Source organism: Trichomycterus rosablanca, chromosome 15, assembly GCF_030014385.1.
Source record: "Trichomycterus rosablanca isolate fTriRos1 chromosome 15, fTriRos1.hap1, whole genome shotgun sequence".
Lineage (NCBI taxonomy): Eukaryota > Metazoa > Chordata > Actinopteri > Siluriformes > Trichomycteridae > Trichomycterus > Trichomycterus rosablanca.
In genome coordinates, this window is record NC_086002.1 from 20,696,711 (window position 1) to 20,714,117 (window position 17,407).

The 17,407-nt window shown below is 37.8% G+C and overlaps 1 protein-coding gene and 7 non-coding genes across 8 annotated transcripts; 7 read left to right on the plus strand and 1 right to left on the minus strand.

The window, feature by feature from the left end:
- The first annotated feature begins 5,314 nt into the window (after positions 1-5,314).
- Positions 5,315-5,387, plus strand: trnam-cau (transfer RNA methionine (anticodon CAU)). The gene has a single exon. It is a non-coding gene; the product is annotated as a tRNA-Met (tRNA).
- Positions 5,388-5,922: 535 nt separating this feature from the next.
- On the plus strand, positions 5,923-5,995 carry trnam-cau (transfer RNA methionine (anticodon CAU)). The gene has a single exon. It is a non-coding gene; the product is annotated as a tRNA-Met (tRNA).
- Positions 5,996-6,960: 965 nt separating this feature from the next.
- On the plus strand, positions 6,961-7,033 carry trnam-cau (transfer RNA methionine (anticodon CAU)). The gene has a single exon. It is a non-coding gene; the product is annotated as a tRNA-Met (tRNA).
- A 269-nt stretch (positions 7,034-7,302) lies between these two features.
- trnam-cau (transfer RNA methionine (anticodon CAU)) lies at positions 7,303-7,375 on the plus strand. The gene has a single exon. It is a non-coding gene; the product is annotated as a tRNA-Met (tRNA).
- Positions 7,376-7,603: 228 nt separating this feature from the next.
- Positions 7,604-7,676, plus strand: trnam-cau (transfer RNA methionine (anticodon CAU)). Its single transcript has one exon. It is a non-coding gene; the product is annotated as a tRNA-Met (tRNA).
- A 222-nt stretch (positions 7,677-7,898) lies between these two features.
- On the plus strand, positions 7,899-7,971 carry trnam-cau (transfer RNA methionine (anticodon CAU)). The gene has a single exon. It is a non-coding gene; the product is annotated as a tRNA-Met (tRNA).
- A 252-nt stretch (positions 7,972-8,223) lies between these two features.
- On the plus strand, positions 8,224-8,296 carry trnam-cau (transfer RNA methionine (anticodon CAU)). Its single transcript has one exon. It is a non-coding gene; the product is annotated as a tRNA-Met (tRNA).
- An 8,340-nt stretch (positions 8,297-16,636) lies between these two features.
- On the minus strand, positions 16,637-17,361 carry LOC134328366 (histone H2B-like). The gene is made up of 2 exons (XM_063009469.1): positions 17,312-17,361; positions 16,637-17,035 (listed from the first exon to the last, which is right to left on the minus strand). The coding sequence occupies exons 1-2, from the start codon at positions 17,359-17,361 to the stop codon at positions 16,660-16,662; spliced, it is 426 nt and encodes a 141-aa protein (XP_062865539.1). The 3' UTR covers positions 16,637-16,659.
- Between the last annotated feature and the right edge of the window lie 46 nt (positions 17,362-17,407).

Consider the following 17,407-nt stretch of genomic DNA (forward strand, 5'->3'; position numbering starts at 1 on the left):
AAAGATTGTTTCCTCCTCATTATTTCATTATTGTAGTAGTATTATGTTACATCCCCATCACCCATAGATCACTGCGGGATGTAACACTTATGTCAGTGGTTCTCAAACTTTTTCTGTCACGCCCCCCTTTGGAAAATGAAAATCAGTCATCCCCCCCCCCCCCCCCCCCTCCAAAATTTTTTTAACTGTGTTGAAATAATTTTTTTCTGCTATTTCAAAAATTAAAAAATGAAATAAAATTTGCAAACACTACAAAAAAAGATAACAAAGTTGAATATGTGCCTAAAAACTAATTTGTGAGAGTTTAAGTCTTATCACTGTATTAGTGGCTGTTTTTCTTTTTATCCCTGTCAAATACCTCTCTGTTCTGTAAATCTAGACCAGGGGTTTACACACTTTCATGGCTTGAGATCTACTGTTTCAGTCTACAGGTCATCGTGATCTACTTTTTAAGGTTGGACTCATTATGTTTCAAAAAAAAGCTTTGAAGCTTTTTAAATGCGCTTCAGTGTATTGATATTCAGCTTTACAGAGCCAGTGACTGAATCACACTGACCTTATTCTGATGATTTGCTCAGGAGCCGCTGATGCTCAAGCAGTTTTTCAGGTGATCATCAGTAAGGATGGACCCATATTTAGACTTCATTATTTTCATGTGGAAAGTAGGTTGATGCGAAAAAGCTGTCAAATATGTGGCAGTCAAATATGTGGAAGTTCCAAATTGTCCAGCAGGGACCCTTGACTTCATATAAATAAAGGTTAAAATTTCTCCATCAGAAAACGTTGAACAGGGTGGGCCAAAGGTTCCATACATAGAAAAAATAAACATTGTTTTTTATAAAAGAAAATAAAACATTTTCATTTATATAATATGCTCTACATGACTGCCATTGTTTTGAAAACACATTTCAATTCGTTGCTCTTTATTTAAACTCATTTTTATGGTATCTGAAACACAGGGTGGGCCATAAGTTTCCATACATATGCTTTTTTTTTCTAAATTTAGTTTTTATATTTCAGATACCCTAAAAAATGCGTTTGAATAAAGAGCAACGAATTAAAATGTTTTCAAAGCGATGGCAGCCATGTAGAGCATATTATATAAATAAAAATGTTTTTTATAAAAATATATATATTTTTCCTATGTATGGAAACGTATGAGCCACCCTGTAGATTAGCACTGCTTTAGGTGGGCTGAGGCGTAGTCATGGTAACAAAAAATAAACAGTGGCCACATGTCATGTCAGTCCCGCTGTGCTGTGTGTATGAGCAGCGCTGTACTGTACCAGCGTGTACTGTGTGTGATCGAGCGCTCCTGATCTAGACTCTCTGTTAGAATGAATACTGACACACCTGAAAACACGGTTTGTTTATGGTCCACCGTAAAAAAAAAATGCCGATGTTAGAACATATGGTTCCGCGCTATATTTCAGTCGGACGCGCCCCCCCCTGTCACCCCACACTTTGAGAAACGCTGACTTATGTTAATGCTTTTTCATTGTGAATCCACTATGATGGTTTACATTGTGCATTTGTGTTTGAATACACTGCTGCAGGGTTTACAGTGTTCAGTATTTGTTTTGATGTGAAACTGGTTTATGGGAACTAAGTTTATGGTAAAGTTTGTGCAAGTTCTTCAAGTTTTACAAAGCAAACTGACTAAAGCAATTTAATACAACATTTCTGACTCTGCCTTTATGAATTTTTACATTTATTTTATTAGTATATTTATATTAATAGATGTACACTTAACATTTCTATGATACATTTGAATGGAGTTAATTTTTATAAAGCAAGTTAACTATGGTACCATGGACTTACCATGAATGGTACCATGAATGTAATGAAATTGCTTCAGAGTTACAAAATATCTTTAAATTATGGCAATAAAAATGTAGCTGGCATTACAATTTGTGACATGATAAAACTTGATATCAATAACTTGATTTTAAAGTAATGAGAAATAATATCTTGCATCAACATGATTAATTTAAATAGTTTAATAATGCACGTATCTTACTCTAAATAAGGGGCTCATCTGTGAAAAATTGGGTGTGCCTACAAGTGATACAAGAGATTATGACAAGCTACATCTTTGTACTCGGTTGAAACTGAGCATTAAACTAAGAAAGCTTCAATATCACATGAGGGAATTAACAAGATTGACAAAATGGATCATTTAATATTTTATTTTACAATCAAATCCTCTTCAAGTAGTAAACATTATTTAAAAAAAAAAAAAACTATACAAACAAAAGAGCAGCTATACACCTTTTAGAAATCCCAGATGCCTTACTAAGCTCACTACTGAGGCATCTTAATATTTCAACGTTATTTTTACTCAAGAACGAGTGAGAATCGGAAGCGTCCTTAGTGATGAAGGCAATCCCAGAATTCATTGCGGCATCTCCTCTCTCACAGAAAAATAAACATAGCTGACGGTGCAGACAGGAAGTTATTTTCAAACGTAAATAAATAATTATTGATTTTTAACGAGTGTTTTTATTTGCAAGTTTGGGCTTGTCAGCAAATGTAACAGTTATCTGTACACGAATCCAGATGTTATATTGACTTGTTAGCACTGTCCCACCTCATTCCATTAGTTTTAATGGCTAAATGCTAAATGCGAAACCCGATGGAATCGCTAAGTAGCGCATCCGAATAACCTGCCTTATAAGTCGATGACTTATTAAAATCCTCTCTACTGAGGCAGCTGCCTGTGTAGGTAGTAAGACAGTGAGGCAGCTCACTAGGTTTTTGAACACACTGGTAGATATTACATTGAAAATGAGAACGGTGTGAATTTTCGTTTTTGTGTCAAGCAGCAAAAAAGTTGTAGCATGACGTATTTGATTTAATTTGCATGAAGTGACATCACACGTCCTGCGATGTGACTATTGCGCATGCACACATCGCGATGACAATGCTGAAACGATATATCGTGCAGCCCTATTTGATTCTCATCCAGTTCTTGATGCTTACATTTAGGTCATGAGTTCGATCCTCTCACTGGGCAAGACCTTTGATGTACCAGTTTAGTTACTGTGTCTAATCTAAGCCTTTGATGTACCAGTTTAGTTACTGTGCCTAATCTAAGCCTTTGATGTACCAGTTTAGTTACTGTGCCTAATCTAAGCCTTTGATGTACCAGTTTAGTTCCTGTGCCTAATCTAAGCCTTTGATGTACCAGTTTAGTTCCTGTGCCTAATCTAAGCCTTTGATGTACCAGTTTAGTTCCTGTGCCTAATCTAAGCCTTTGATGTACCAGTTTAGTTACTGTGCCTAATCTAAGCCTTTGATGTACCAGTTTAGTTACTGTGCCTAATCTAAGCCTTTGATGTACCAGTTTAGTTCCTGTGCCTAATCTAAGCCTTTGATGTACCAGTTTAGTTACTGTGCCTAATCTAAGCCTTTGATGTACCAGTTTAGTTACTAGGGGTGTAACGATACACTCTGCTCACGATTTGATTCGATTCATGATACTGAGTTCACGATTCGATTTTTTCATGATTTTTTTTTTAAGTGTAAACAGTGCAAAACAATGCACATTTTCTTGTACATTTTTTAAACAAAAAAAAAAAACTTCAGTCCCTTGCAATTACAGGTAATTACCAAGAACAGAGTACTTTACTGTAACCTAACAGGTTTACCAAATTTAAGTTACTTATTGCCATCTTAAATTGAAAATCAAAGTAATCAAACAAGCTCATTGAGCTGAGCTGAGTCTTTAAACAAATGTTCTTTGTTGCTTGAACTAATGTATTAACAAATTACATGTAAAATGAATTACTAATGTAAAAAAAAACATTGTATCAAATGTTTATTATTTAAATGGCTTTATTTATATACTCAACATGGAACAGAGTGCTACAACAATAAATTATAAAATACAAAAACAAAGACCCATCTCAATTAGACCAAAAGGTCTGATTGTGTATATTACTTGTAAATTTGCATCTAGAGTGAAAGAACACATCAACAAAGCATCACTCAACAAAATATAAATGAAAATGTGCAAAAGGAAAATCAGCATCCAGGTGACGGTATTTGTAAGTATTTAGTGAAGATTGGCATTCAGAAAAACCGAGCTCATCTTTGAGGGGTTGATCCTGTTTCTCCTTTCTGTTATGATCTGCCCTGTTTTGGAAAAGATTCTCTCTGAGGGGACAGATGTTGCTACAATACACATTGACGTGTATAAGATGTGGGTCTCAGTGGGTCTGAACTTCTCTGTTAAAGTGGTTCCTCGTGTCCAAACTTTACTGTTTCCTGTCACTCATTTTCCTCACCTTTCCAGCGTGTAATGTCTGGCTACGTAAAGCGCAATGTAAAACTTCATCAAGTGCTCTCTGTCTTTCTCTCTCTTTCACTCCCTCCTGTTCATGTGCACGCTGTCCGTGTCTGTCTGTGTGTGTGTGTGTGTGTGTGTGTGTGTGTGTGTGTGTGTGTAACCCCGCCCCTCCTGCTCAGTGTAAACACACAAACGTCACCACGCATCTTGACCAATTACGTGCGGCTTTAACAAAAAAAAAAAACCAGAAAAACAAACGAATCGGCTCCGGATGCTGCCGTTCATTTTAAAGAGCCGACTCTTAGAGCCGGATTGTTCGCGACCGACCCATCACTAATAAATTACAGAACGCACGTGCACTCGTACAATCGCGCAGAAGTCCACGATGCACATCGCTACATTTTTGCATCGCGAAATCGTAAAACGATGTATCGTTATACCCCTATTAGTTACTGTGCCTAATCTAAGCCCAGTTAGCAGACTGGTTTTATGTCATTTTAGTGACTTTTATCAGCACTGTAAAAAGAACAGGTAATGAACATACACTTACAGACAGAAGGGTGTGAGTTTGATTCTCATCCAGTTTTTGATGCTTACATTTAGGTCATGAGTTTGATCCTCTCACTGGGCAAGACCTTTGAGGGACCAGTTTAGTTGCTGAGCTTAATCTAAGCCCAACACTGTAAATTGAACAATTAGAGAGCCTTCTTACAGTCAGAAGGGTGTGAGTTTGATTCTCATCCAGTTCTTGATGCTTACATTTAGGTCGTGAGTTCAAGGTAAGGCCTTTGAGGGACCAGTTGAGTTACTGTGCCTAATCTAAGCCCAGTTAGCAGACTGGTTTCATGTCATTTAGTGACTTTCATCAGCACTGTAAATAGAACAGGTAGTAAACATTCATTTACAGTCAGAAGGGTGTGAGTTTGATTCTCATCCAGTTTTTGATGCTTAGATTTAGATTCTACTTTTCAATATTATATTCAATTTAATATTATATTCAGATGTCTCCACATGTCTTTTTCAGCCTCGTTAGCGCAGTCAGTAGCGCGTCAGTCTCATAATCTGAAGGTCGTGAGTTCGATCCTCACATGGGGCAAGGCCTTTGAGGGACCAGTTTAGTTACTGTGCCTAATCTAAGCCCAGTTAACAGACTGGTTTCATGTCATTTAGTGACTTTCATCAGCACTGTAAATAGAACAGGTAAACATTCATTTACAGTCAGAAGGGTGTGAGTTTGATTCTCATCTTGTTCTTGATGCTTACATTTAGATTCTGCTTTTCAAAAATGTGCTTAAACTTCAGCCAATGAAACGGTCAGATTCAGATGTCTCCACATTCCTTTGTCAGCCACGTTAGCGCAGTAGGTAGCGCGTCAGTTTTATAATCTGAAGGTCGAGAATTCGATCCTCACACGGGGCAAGGCCTTTGAGGGACCAGTTTAGTTGCAGACTGTTTTCATGTCATTTAGTGACTTTCATCAGCACTGTAAATAGAACAGGTAGTAAACATTCATTTACAGTCAGAAGGGTGTGAGGTTCTCATCCATTTTTTGATGCTTAGATTTAGATTCTGCTTTTCAATATTATATTCAATTTAATATTATATTCAGATGTCTCCACATGTCTTTGTCAGCCTCGTTAGCGCAGTAGGTAGCGCGTCAGTCTCATAATCTGAAGGTCGTGAGCTCAATCCTCACACGGGGCAAGACCTTTGAGGGACCAGTTTAGTTGCAGACTGGTTTTATGTCATTTAGTGACTTTCATCAGCACTGTAAATAGAACAGGTGGTGAACATACACTTACAGTCAGAAGGGTGTGAGTTTGATTCCATTTTTTTAAGCTTAGATTTAGATTCTGCATTTCAATATTTAAATTTATTATCTAAACTACAACTACAAAAACTGTCAGATTCAGTCTAAACATGTTGCTGTCAGCCTCGTTAGTGCAGTAGATAGCACGTCAGTCTCATAACCTCATAGATTCTGCTTTTAAAAATGTGCCTAAACTTCAGCCAATGAAACAGTCGGATTCAGATGTCTCCACATGCCTTTGTCAGCCACGTTAGTGCAGTAGGTAGTGCGTCAGTCTCATAATCAGTAGGTCGTGAGTTCGATCCTCACACGGGGCAAGACCTTTGAGGGACCAGTTTAGTTGCAGACTGATTTTATGTCATTCAGTGACTTTCATCAGCACTGTAAATAGAACAGGTAGTGAGCATTCACTTACAGTCAGAAGGGTGTGAGTTTAATTCTCATCTTGTTCTTGATGCTTACATTTAGATTCTGCTTTTCAATATTGTGCCTAAACTTCAGCCAATGAAACGGTCGGATTCAGATGTCTCCACATGTCTCTGTCAGCCTTGTTAGCGCAGTAGGTAGCGCGTCAGTCTCATAATCTGAAGGTTGAGAATTCAATCCTCACACGGGGCAAGGCCTTTGAGGGACCAGTTTAGTTACTTTGCCTAACCTAAGCCCAGTTAACAGACTGGTTTCATGTCATTTAGTGACTTTCATCAGCACTGTAAATAGAACAGGTAGTAAACATTCATTTACAGTCAGAAGGGTGTGAGTTTGATTCTCATCCAGTTTTTGATGCTTAGATTTAGATTCTGCTTTTCAATATTATATTCAATTTAATATTATATTCAAATGTCTCCACATGTCTCTGTCAGCCTTGTTAGCGCAGTCGGTAGCGCGTCAGTCTCATAATCTGAAGGTCGTGAGTTCGCCCCTCACACGGGGCAAGGCCTTTGAGGGACCAGTTTAGTTACTGTGCCTAACCTAAGCCCAGTTAACAGACTGGTTTCATGTCATTTAGTGACTTTCATCAGCACTGTAAATAGAACAGGTAGTAAACATTCATTTACAGTCAGAAGGGTGTGAGTTTGATTCTCATCTTGTTCTTGATGCTTACATTTAGATTCTGCATTTCAATATTTAAATTTATTATCTAAACTACAACTACAAAGCCAATGAAACGGTCAGATTCAGATGTCTCCACATGTCTCTGTCAGCCTTGTTAGCGCAGTAGGTAGCGCGTCAGTCTCATAATCTGAAGGTCGTGAGTTCGATCCTCACACGGGGCAAGGTCTTTGAGGGGCCAGTTTAGTTGCAGACTGGTTTTATGTCATTTAGTGACTTTCATCAGCACTGTAAATAGAACAGGTGGTGAACATACACTTACAGTCAGAAGGGTGTGAGTTTGATTCCATTTTTTTATGCTTAGATTTAGATTCTGCATTTCAATATTTAAATTTATTATCTAAACTACAACTACAAAAACTACCAGATTCAGTCTAGACATGTTGCTGTCAGCCTCGTTAGCGCAGTAGGTAGCGCGTCAGTCTCATAATCTGAAGGTCGTGAATTCGATCCTCACACGGGGCAAGGCCTTTGAGGGACCAGTTTAGTTGCAGACTGGTTTTATGTCATTTAGTGACTTTCATCATCACTGTAAATATAACAGGTGGTAAACATACAGTCAGAAGGGTGTGAGTTTGATTCCAGTTTTTAATGATTAGATTTATATTCTGCATTTCAATATTTAAATTTATTATCTAAACTACAACTACAAAAACTGTCAGATTCAGTCTAGACATGTTGCTGTCAGCCTCGTTAGCGCAGTAGGTAGTGCGTCAGTCTCATAATCTGAAGGTCGTGAGTTCGATCCTCACTCGGGGCAATCCTTTCGGAGACCAGTTTAGTTACTGTGCCTAATCTAAGCCCAGTTAGCCGACTGGTTTCATGTCATTTAGTAACTTTTACCAGCACTGTAAATAGAACAGGTAGTGAATATACACTTACAGTCAGAAGTGTGTGAGTTTGATTCCATTTTTTTATGCTTAGATTTAGATTCTGCATTTCAATATTTAAATGTATTATCTAAACTACAACTACAAAAACTGTCAGATTCAGTCTAGACATGTTGCTGTCAGCCTCGTTAGCGCAGTAGGTAGTGCGTCAGTCTCATAATCTGAAGGTCGTGAGTTCGATCCTCACACGGGGCAATCCTTTCGGAGACCAGTTTAGTTACTGTGCCTAATCTAAGCCCAGTTAGCCGACTGGTTTCATGTCATTTAGTAACTTTTACCAGCACTGTAAATAGAACAGGTAGTGAATATACACTTACAGTCAGAAGTGTGTGAGTTTGATTCCATTTTTTTATGCTTAGATTTAGATTCTGCATTTCAATATTTAAATGTATTATCTAAACTACAACTACAAAAACTGTCAGATTCAGTCTAAACATGTTGCTGTCAGCCTCGTTAGTGCAGTAAGTAGCGTGTCAAAATCATAACCTAAAGGTCATGAGTTCGATCCTCACATGGGGCAAGGCCTTTGAAGGACCAGTTTAGTTAGTGTGCCTAATCCAAGCACATTTAGCAGACTTTCATCAGCACTGTAAATAAAACAGGGAGTGAACATTCTTACGTTCAGAAGGATGTGAGATTCAAAGAGTTTTTTGCCTTGTTTTGATTCGCTCATAGAAAGCGTGCAGCACAGCGTTTTTATTTCTTTCTGGATCAATAAAGTATCTATCTATCTATGGAGGACGAAAAATGACAAGTATAAATAAATAAATGCACAAATAAATAATGCAATAAATAAATAAATAAACTAATAAATACATTTTCGTCATGAAAAAGGACATATTTAAGTAAATGGCCTGGAAAGAGTAACTGATGGTTTAGTTCAGCTCAGTGCTGATATGGATGTGGACATTGACCTGACTGTGTTAGACAGTCTTCAAGAAGTCGCCCGCCAACTTCACATTCTCTCAGAGACAGAGGAAGCGAACGTTGGACGTCCATCCTACATTTTACCTCCGCGTATAATCACCGCGGTCACGCACCATCTGCACTTTAAAAAAGCTTGCTCACGCTACCCACACTTCATTTTTTACTGCACGTCTAAACCGTATTATATGGTAATACCGCTGCGAAGATGAAATCATCTCTTTACAGCTTAATATACTGGTGTTGGTCATAAAATTAGAATATCATGAAAAAGTTGATTTATTTCAGTAATTCCATTCAAAAAGTGAAACTTGTATATTATATTCATTCATTACACACAGACTGATATATTTCAAATGTTTATTTCTTTTAATGTTGATGATTATAACTGACAACTAATGAAAACCCCAAATTCAGTATCTCAGAAAATTAGAATATTACTTAAGACCAAAACAAAAAAAGGATTTTTAGAAATGTTGGCCAACTGAAAAGTATGAAGATGAAAAGTATGAGCATGTACAGCACTCAATACTTAGTTGGGGCTACTTTTGCCTGGATTATGGCAGCAATGCGGCGTGGCATGGAGTCCATCAGTCTGTGGCACTGCTCAGGTGTTATGAGAGCCCAGGTTGCTCTGATAGTGGCCTTCAGCTCTTCTGAATTGTTGGGTCTGGCGTATCGCATCTTCCTCTTCACAATACCCCATAGATTTTCTATGGGGTTAAGGTCAGGCAAGTTTGCTGGCCAATTAAGAACAGGGATACCATGGTCCTTAAACCAGGTACTGGTAGCCTTGGCACTGTGTGCAGGTGCCAAGTCCTGTTGGAAAATTAAATCTGCATCTCCATAAAGTTGGTCAGCAGCAGGAAGCATTAAGTGCTCTAAAACTTCCTGGTAGACGACTGCGTTGACCTTGGACCTCAGAAAACACAGTGGACCAACACCAGCAGATGACATGGCACTCCAAACCATCACTAACTGTGGAAACTTTACACTGGACCTCAAGCAATGTGAATTCTGTGCCTCTCTTCCTCCAGACTCTGAGACCTTGATTTCCAAAGGTAATGCAAAATTTACTTTCATCAGAGAACATAACTTTGGACCACTCAGCAGTCCTTTTTGTCTTTAGCCCAGGCGAGACGCTTCTGACGCTGTCTCTTGTTCAAGAGTGGCTTGACACAAGGAATGCGACAGCTGAAACCCATGTCTTGCATACGTCTGTGCGTGGTGGTTCTTGAAGCACTGACTCCAGCTGCAGTCCACTCTTTGTGAATCTCCCCCACATTTTTGAATGGGTTTTGTTTCACAATCCTCTCCAGGGTGCGGTTATCCCTATTGCTTGTACACTTTTTTCTACCACATCTTTTCCTTCCCTTCGCCTCTCTATTAATGTGCTTGGACACAGAGCTCTGTGAACAGCCAGCCTCTTTAGCAATGACCTTTTGTGTCTTGCCTCCTTGTGCAAGGTGTCAATGGTCGTATTTTGGACAACTGTCAAGTCAGCAGTCTTCCCCGTGATTGTGTAGCCTACAGAACTAGACTGAGAGACCATTTAAAGGCCTTTTCAGGTGTTTTGAGTTAATTAGCTGATTAGAGTGTGGCACCAGGTGTCTTCAATATTGTACCTTGTCACAATATTCTAATTTTCTGAGATACTGAATTTGGGGTTTTCATTAGTTGTCAGTTATAATCATCAACATTAAAAGAAATAAACATTTGAAATATATCAGTCTGTGTGTAACGAATGAATATAATATACAAGTTTCACTTTTTGAATGGAATTACTGAAATAAATCAACTTTTTCATGATATTCTAATTTTATGACCAGCACCTGTATGTCTAACTGTTTAAAAAACTAAAATACTCTCTTTTGTAGATTCAGGTTACACTCGCGACTGTGAACTCAGGAAGTGAGAGATTTGGAGGAGCAGTTGAATGCTGCATTGAGTTAAAGTAAAAGTGCGCTCTTCGGTTTATGTGGAGAGAAATATAAAGTTTTCTAGATAATCACGGTGAGTTTGTGAATATAAAGTTGTAATATGTAAATGTTATTAATCCGTATTTGATGTAGAAATGTTTAGGATTGATTTTATTAACACCGTTATTTAGGCGTGTCAACAACAACACGGTTATTTTTTACACTTTAGTCTTCTGTGTTTTTCTCTCATCCACACGAACTCACAAACCCACGATTAATGAAAACAGGATAAAGAGATTTCTGAAAACTGCTTCTTTGTTTTCGTCTGGTTTCATAAATACAGCAGATTAACTATTGGTATGTGGCGTCTTATAACATATTATATGATAACATATAATTGATTAATAATGTTTATAGTGGTGTATGTGTATGGGGTTCTATAAAGCATTGAGTTAATAAGAGTAATATAGTCGTTATGAGTAGTAGAGTAACAGAACAAAAACATGACAGTAAAGAAGAGGGAGCCGTAAATTGCAGCGGTGGTTAAAATATTACGCTACTAATGCAAAAAAAAAAAGAGAGATTATTAATCAGTAATTATTATTCAGAATAATATAACAATAATAAAATACTATTCTAGGTACTCAACACAGGGTAATTACAGGCATTTTAGAACAGACATACTGTAAAATATTAACTGTTAATAATCATAATTACTCATAATAATGAATTTGTTTTTGCTATTACAGTTGTTGTCGTAATAATAGTATTATTGGTGATGGTAGTAGTAGTAGTAACTGTAATTATAATGTTATGGAGAACCAATAGACAATTAGTGGAGCGTTTCTTCCATCTAGTGGCCAAAATGTGACAACACACTAACAAAATGTATATGTGTGTAAGTGTTTTCTTTTATGCATGTACTTTTTATGTATCTTTGTGAGTGTGTGTGTGTATATATATATATATAATTATATATACTACTCAAACAGATAAACAGATACTACTAAGAAACAAACTGGTGACAAACATACACAATACACAACACAGAATTGCAGGACTGCAGTCTGAGTCCAACACTGTTTAATATCTACATAAATGATTTAGTGTGCAGCCCCCGGACTCACTCTGCAGGACGGGGAAGTAAAATTTCTACTCTATGCAGCTGCACCTAGACCTGTTGGAGCAGTACAGCCAGAACTGGGCCCTAGCAGTAAATCTGAAGAAAACAAAAATGATTGTCTTCCAAAAACAAACCTAGATGTCAGGAACACATGGCACCAGTTTACCGTGGTCAGCACTGCCCTGGAGCACACAATGCAGTACACTTACCTTGGTCTCATCATTACATTTACATTTTCAGCATTTAGCAGACGCCTTTATCCAAAGCAACATACAGTACAGTTACAGTGTACAATCTGAGCAGTTGAGGGTTAAGGACCTTGCTCAAGGACCCAACAGCAGCAACCTGGCAGTTCTGATTACTAGTCCAGTACCCTAACCACTAGGCCACAGCGGTACTCATTACTGCATCAGGGAGTTTCAGCATGGCAGTGAATGCACTAAAGGAAAAAGGTGGCAGAGCCATGTATGCAATCGGTATGGTATTTTACAACATTGACATTCCCACCTCAATGGAGTAAATTATTTGTTAGTGTGATACAGCCCATTGCACTGTACAGGAGTGAACCTCCTCACCTGCAGGGCAGAAATAGGCCGAATATAAACATACAAAAAAAAATCTCAACATGTCTTGATACACCTAAAGTCAAGTCCCAAAGAGTCACTACAATTTAAAGCACTACAGAGCCAAGAACTGACCCCTGAAATAAATGCCCTCAGCCAGCTGGTCCTGAGACTCATTGACCCTCAAAATGGCCTCAGCATAGATTACAGCACTGTCCAACAGCTCATAGCTAACAGTAAGAACAGGTATCTAGAACACTGGGAGAACCAAATCCAATCTCACAGTAGACTAGAATACTATTGTGAAATAAAAAGTAAGTACAAACTGGAGCCACATCTTACAGTGGAGACAGAGATGCACTTCCTTCTTCACTGCCAAAAATTCAAACCAACACAAGAAAATGTCACAGACAGATTTAAACAACAAATCCCAAATCACCAAACACTTACAGAATTAGAAAAATTACAGAAAATGCTCGCCGCACAGTACCTGAGACACACACACACACACACACACACACACACACACACACATCTATATATGTTTATTAAGAAAATTTTTATATCCTCTGTATATCTTTATGTAAATTAGACAAATTCTTTTTTTATTGTCTAATATTTTTGTTCTCTGTTCAGTTTTACTGTTTATAGTTTGTACTGCTTTGGCAATATTGTTTTCTACTGTCATGCCTACAGAGCTACTTGAATCTGAATCTACATACTACACAAACAACAGCAGTCAGAAACTGAGCATCATGTTAGGAGAGGAGAAGGAGAGCAGCACTGTAGCAGCTCAGTATGTAGCTGCCTGCAACAGTCTGAGAGACACGGACTGATACACCCGAACAGAGGAACAGTCGGAATTAACCCACAAAGAGAAAGTGTTCCATATATACATGTCTTTTATTTTATTACTTTTTATTTTTTTAATTTATATTAATTTATATTATATTTACAGAACATAAAATTAAATAAGAAATATTTAAGCACCACTTTTCAGTTAAAGCACCACAAACATGACATGAGGTAATATTTGTGATGGTCATCCTGATGATCTGTATGAATCTCATGAATAACTGATGACACTTGTACCCTTAATTACTAAAATAATTAATATATTGCTCCTGCATTAAGACATACATTAGCAGTGGTGGACACTAACTAAGTAAATGTAACTAGTTGGGTGAGTTTTTACCAAGGTTATAATAGTTTTGGATTTTTCATTATAGTTTAGTTTTATTTCGTTTTGACTTTTTTTTCTCTAATTCAGTTAGTTTTAATTAGTTTTTAGAGTGCGTTTGCTAGTTTTTATTAGTTTTTATTATTTGTTTAATGCTTAGTTTTAGTTTAGTTTTTATTAGTTTTAGTATTAGTTTTAGTTTTTTCATACTTTGGGTTATTTTTCAGGTGCAGGATTCAAAAAGGTCAGAGTAAGTATTGTGTAATAAAAACTCAACAAAAGATACCATTTAAAAAATTTATTCAATTACTGTTGAACAGTCAACTGTCCACAAAAACTGTAACAGTCCACAAGATAGCAGCCTTAGATGCAAAATGTATGCAATACTGCTGCTGAAAAGGACACACATGAACATAATAATTAGGGCTGTCACGCGATTAATAATGTTGGGCCCCCTTAACAAATTGCAGATGCTGATAGCTGATCAGAATGAATTAAAAGTCACTCAGAAGTTACACCTCAAGTTCAAATTCCTGCCTTTGGTATTTTTACTGCACAGTTTCAGTTCTTTTAATTTTACTTAACGAAAATATTGTAATATGTGCAGCCAATGTGGGGGGGGCAGTGAGGTGAGTGGTTGAGTTCATGTTGTGGAGGCCCCCCTGCCATGGGCCCCGGTGCACCTTTTGTATCTGCCGTAGTTTTTCCTGCACCTGTAATTTACACAAGAACTATTTTTTCTTAAAAAAAGGGCTATTCTAAGAAAAGGACTGTTGTTTTCTAACGTCTCACTGGTCATGTAATGTGAATTACAAATATATTGTCTGGTCTTTTAAGAATATTAAGTGTGCTATTGGGCACAGGGAGCAAGTGTGTAGGGAAGGTCTCAGAATTGACCATGTCCACCTGTGCTTATATTTACATTTACAGCATTTTTGCAACTTACACGATGAGCTGAACACAATAAGCAATTGAGGGTTAAGGGTCTTGCTCAGGGACCCAACAGTGGCAACTTGGTGGTGGTGGAGGGGCTTGAACCATCAACCTTCTGTTTACTAGTCCAGTAACTTAACCACTGAGCTATCACTGGCCATTATAATGTTCTTAATCAGCGTTCTGCTTCATGCACTTTTAAGAAATGCAATATTAACCACAGATACACACATTTCCATTAATTACAATAATTTAATAGTTTGATTCAAAGGTTTCATCTTGAGATTTTTTTTTTAATTGCGATAAAAAATGTAATGCGTTAATCGCGATTACGACAGCCCTAATAATAATATAAACTAATTCATGAGACACACATTAGGGAGCTCAATCTGAGAAAAACATCAACTTTACTTTTGCTGGTGTTTTGCAGGATAGCGTGGTGAGCAGAAACAGAAACAGTGCCATCAGGGACCAATCTCAATCCGCTCCCTACTCACTCCCCCTCTCCACTCCGCCTCCGTTTGCGCGTTCACGTGGAGTGTCCCTCTGTAGTGGAGTGTTAGTGAGGAGGGAGCGGATTGGGAAAGGCCGCATGAGGTGCCGGTAACTAACGTAACTGCTCGAGTGGAAATAATCGATTTCATATCAGTTCACAAAGCTCATAAATAGACAAACACGAAAACGAAGGCTATTCTATCTATAATTTTAGTACGTTTTAGTTAGTTTTGGAAACGCAAAATACAGTTTTAGTTAGTTATCGTTTTTTCTTTTAATTACCGTTTTTATTTATTTCAGTTAACGAAAATGTTTTTTCAATTTCAGTTTTCGTTATTTCGTTCGTTTTCGTTAACGATAATAACCCTGGTTTTTACTTTAACGCCACCACATTTGGTAGTCAAATGTTTTACTTTTTTCTCCACTACATTATGAACAATCTGTGGTTCCTTTTGGTTTATGTGTGAATAAAAATATAACATTGTCAAAATGAAGGAAGCGTGAAGAGATCACATCAATCAGTGTTTTGTTCTTATGATAATTTTAATAAACATTAGTGTCAGATTAATGAATGACACTCGAGTCTTTTCACCTAAAATGAGTTGATTCATCAGCTCGAGTCTTTTTACAGAAATGATAATGAAACATTAGAGCCATAATAAATCATGCTACTTTTACTTTCATACATTCATACTAGTACTTTTACTCAAGTGGAGGTGAAGAGTATTTTTTTAATTAATTCATGTATTACATGTAGGAATCGATTATTAATCACTCATGAAATAAGACATGAATTAATGTTATGTCATGTACCTGCACTATAATGCTAAAGGTACAGTAGTGTGTTTATGAATCTGTTCAGTCAGTGCAGGTAAACCTTATTAATCCAGCCACTGCAATTTCCTTCGGGATCAATAAAGTCTTATCTTTCCTTACATGGCTTAGTGTTTAGCCAAAATTGTTATTATTATGAATCCTCAGGAAAGTGAAGGGAGGTTAGTTTATGCAAAAAAACAACAACTCCTACGCAAAAAAACCCTCTTTAATCTCTGTACTGTAGATTCTCTCTACTACTTAATGTCAAGGGGCACATGAACCACGTGACCGCGTGGCGGCGAGATCAAGGAGTGTCGCAACTCTCTCTCTACGGCTCTGAGTGCGTCATAATATCTTAGTACAGTGACATTTGATTCTGCGTGTTATTCTAAACACCACATAGTGGCAGTCAGGGCCCAAAAACAGTAATATATTAATAAATAAATAAAAGAAGATAAGGTATTACAAACATGGAAAGCTACCCAAATGCAGTGTGATTAATATATTCGAATATAATACTTAAAAAAAAGAGGAAAATTCTCTTAACTTGATAAGATGGGTGGCTCTTAAAAGAGCCGTTGGTTTGCCAGAGCGACTAAGGCGCTTTACTTGGAGCTGGTGTACTTGGTGACGGCCTTGGTACCCTCGGACACGGCGTGCTTGGCCAGCTCACCGGGAAGCAGCAGGCGCACGGCGGTCTGGATCTCCCTGGAGGTAATGGTGGAGCGCTTGTTGTAGTGAGTCAGACGAGAGGACTCACCAGCGATACGCTCGAAAATGTCGTTGACGAAGGAGTTCATGATGCCCATAGCCTTGGAGGAGATCCCGGTATCAGGGTGGACCTGTTTCAGGACCTTGTACACGTAGATAGCGTAGCTCTCCTTCCTGGACTTTCTGCGCTTCTTGCCTCCTTTGCCGGCGGTCTTGGTGACGGTTTTCTTGGAGCCCTTCTTGGGCGCGGCCTTAGGGTTTTTAAATAAACTTTATTGTACAAATTTATATCACATTACAAATATCATTTACATCATACACATACAGTAATATTACATTAATTGATACATTTCGCTGGTTCAGGCATGATGCTGCTGTTTCCTCTAGAACAAACTGCAAGTGAATGTAGACGCTCTACACGCCCGCTTTATTAACCCTGCATGCTGAGTAAGACAAGATGAAACACGTAACTCTGATTGGTCCAAGGTCCTGGGTTTCTATTGGACAGACAACATACCGTTCCACGCCCCCTTCTGCCCCATTCACTAGAATCTGTTCTTTGTTGTCTGTTCCCGCTTAATCTGAGGTCGATACATGTTGAAAAACCGAATATAAAAGAATCAATAGCAATATTTTATTACA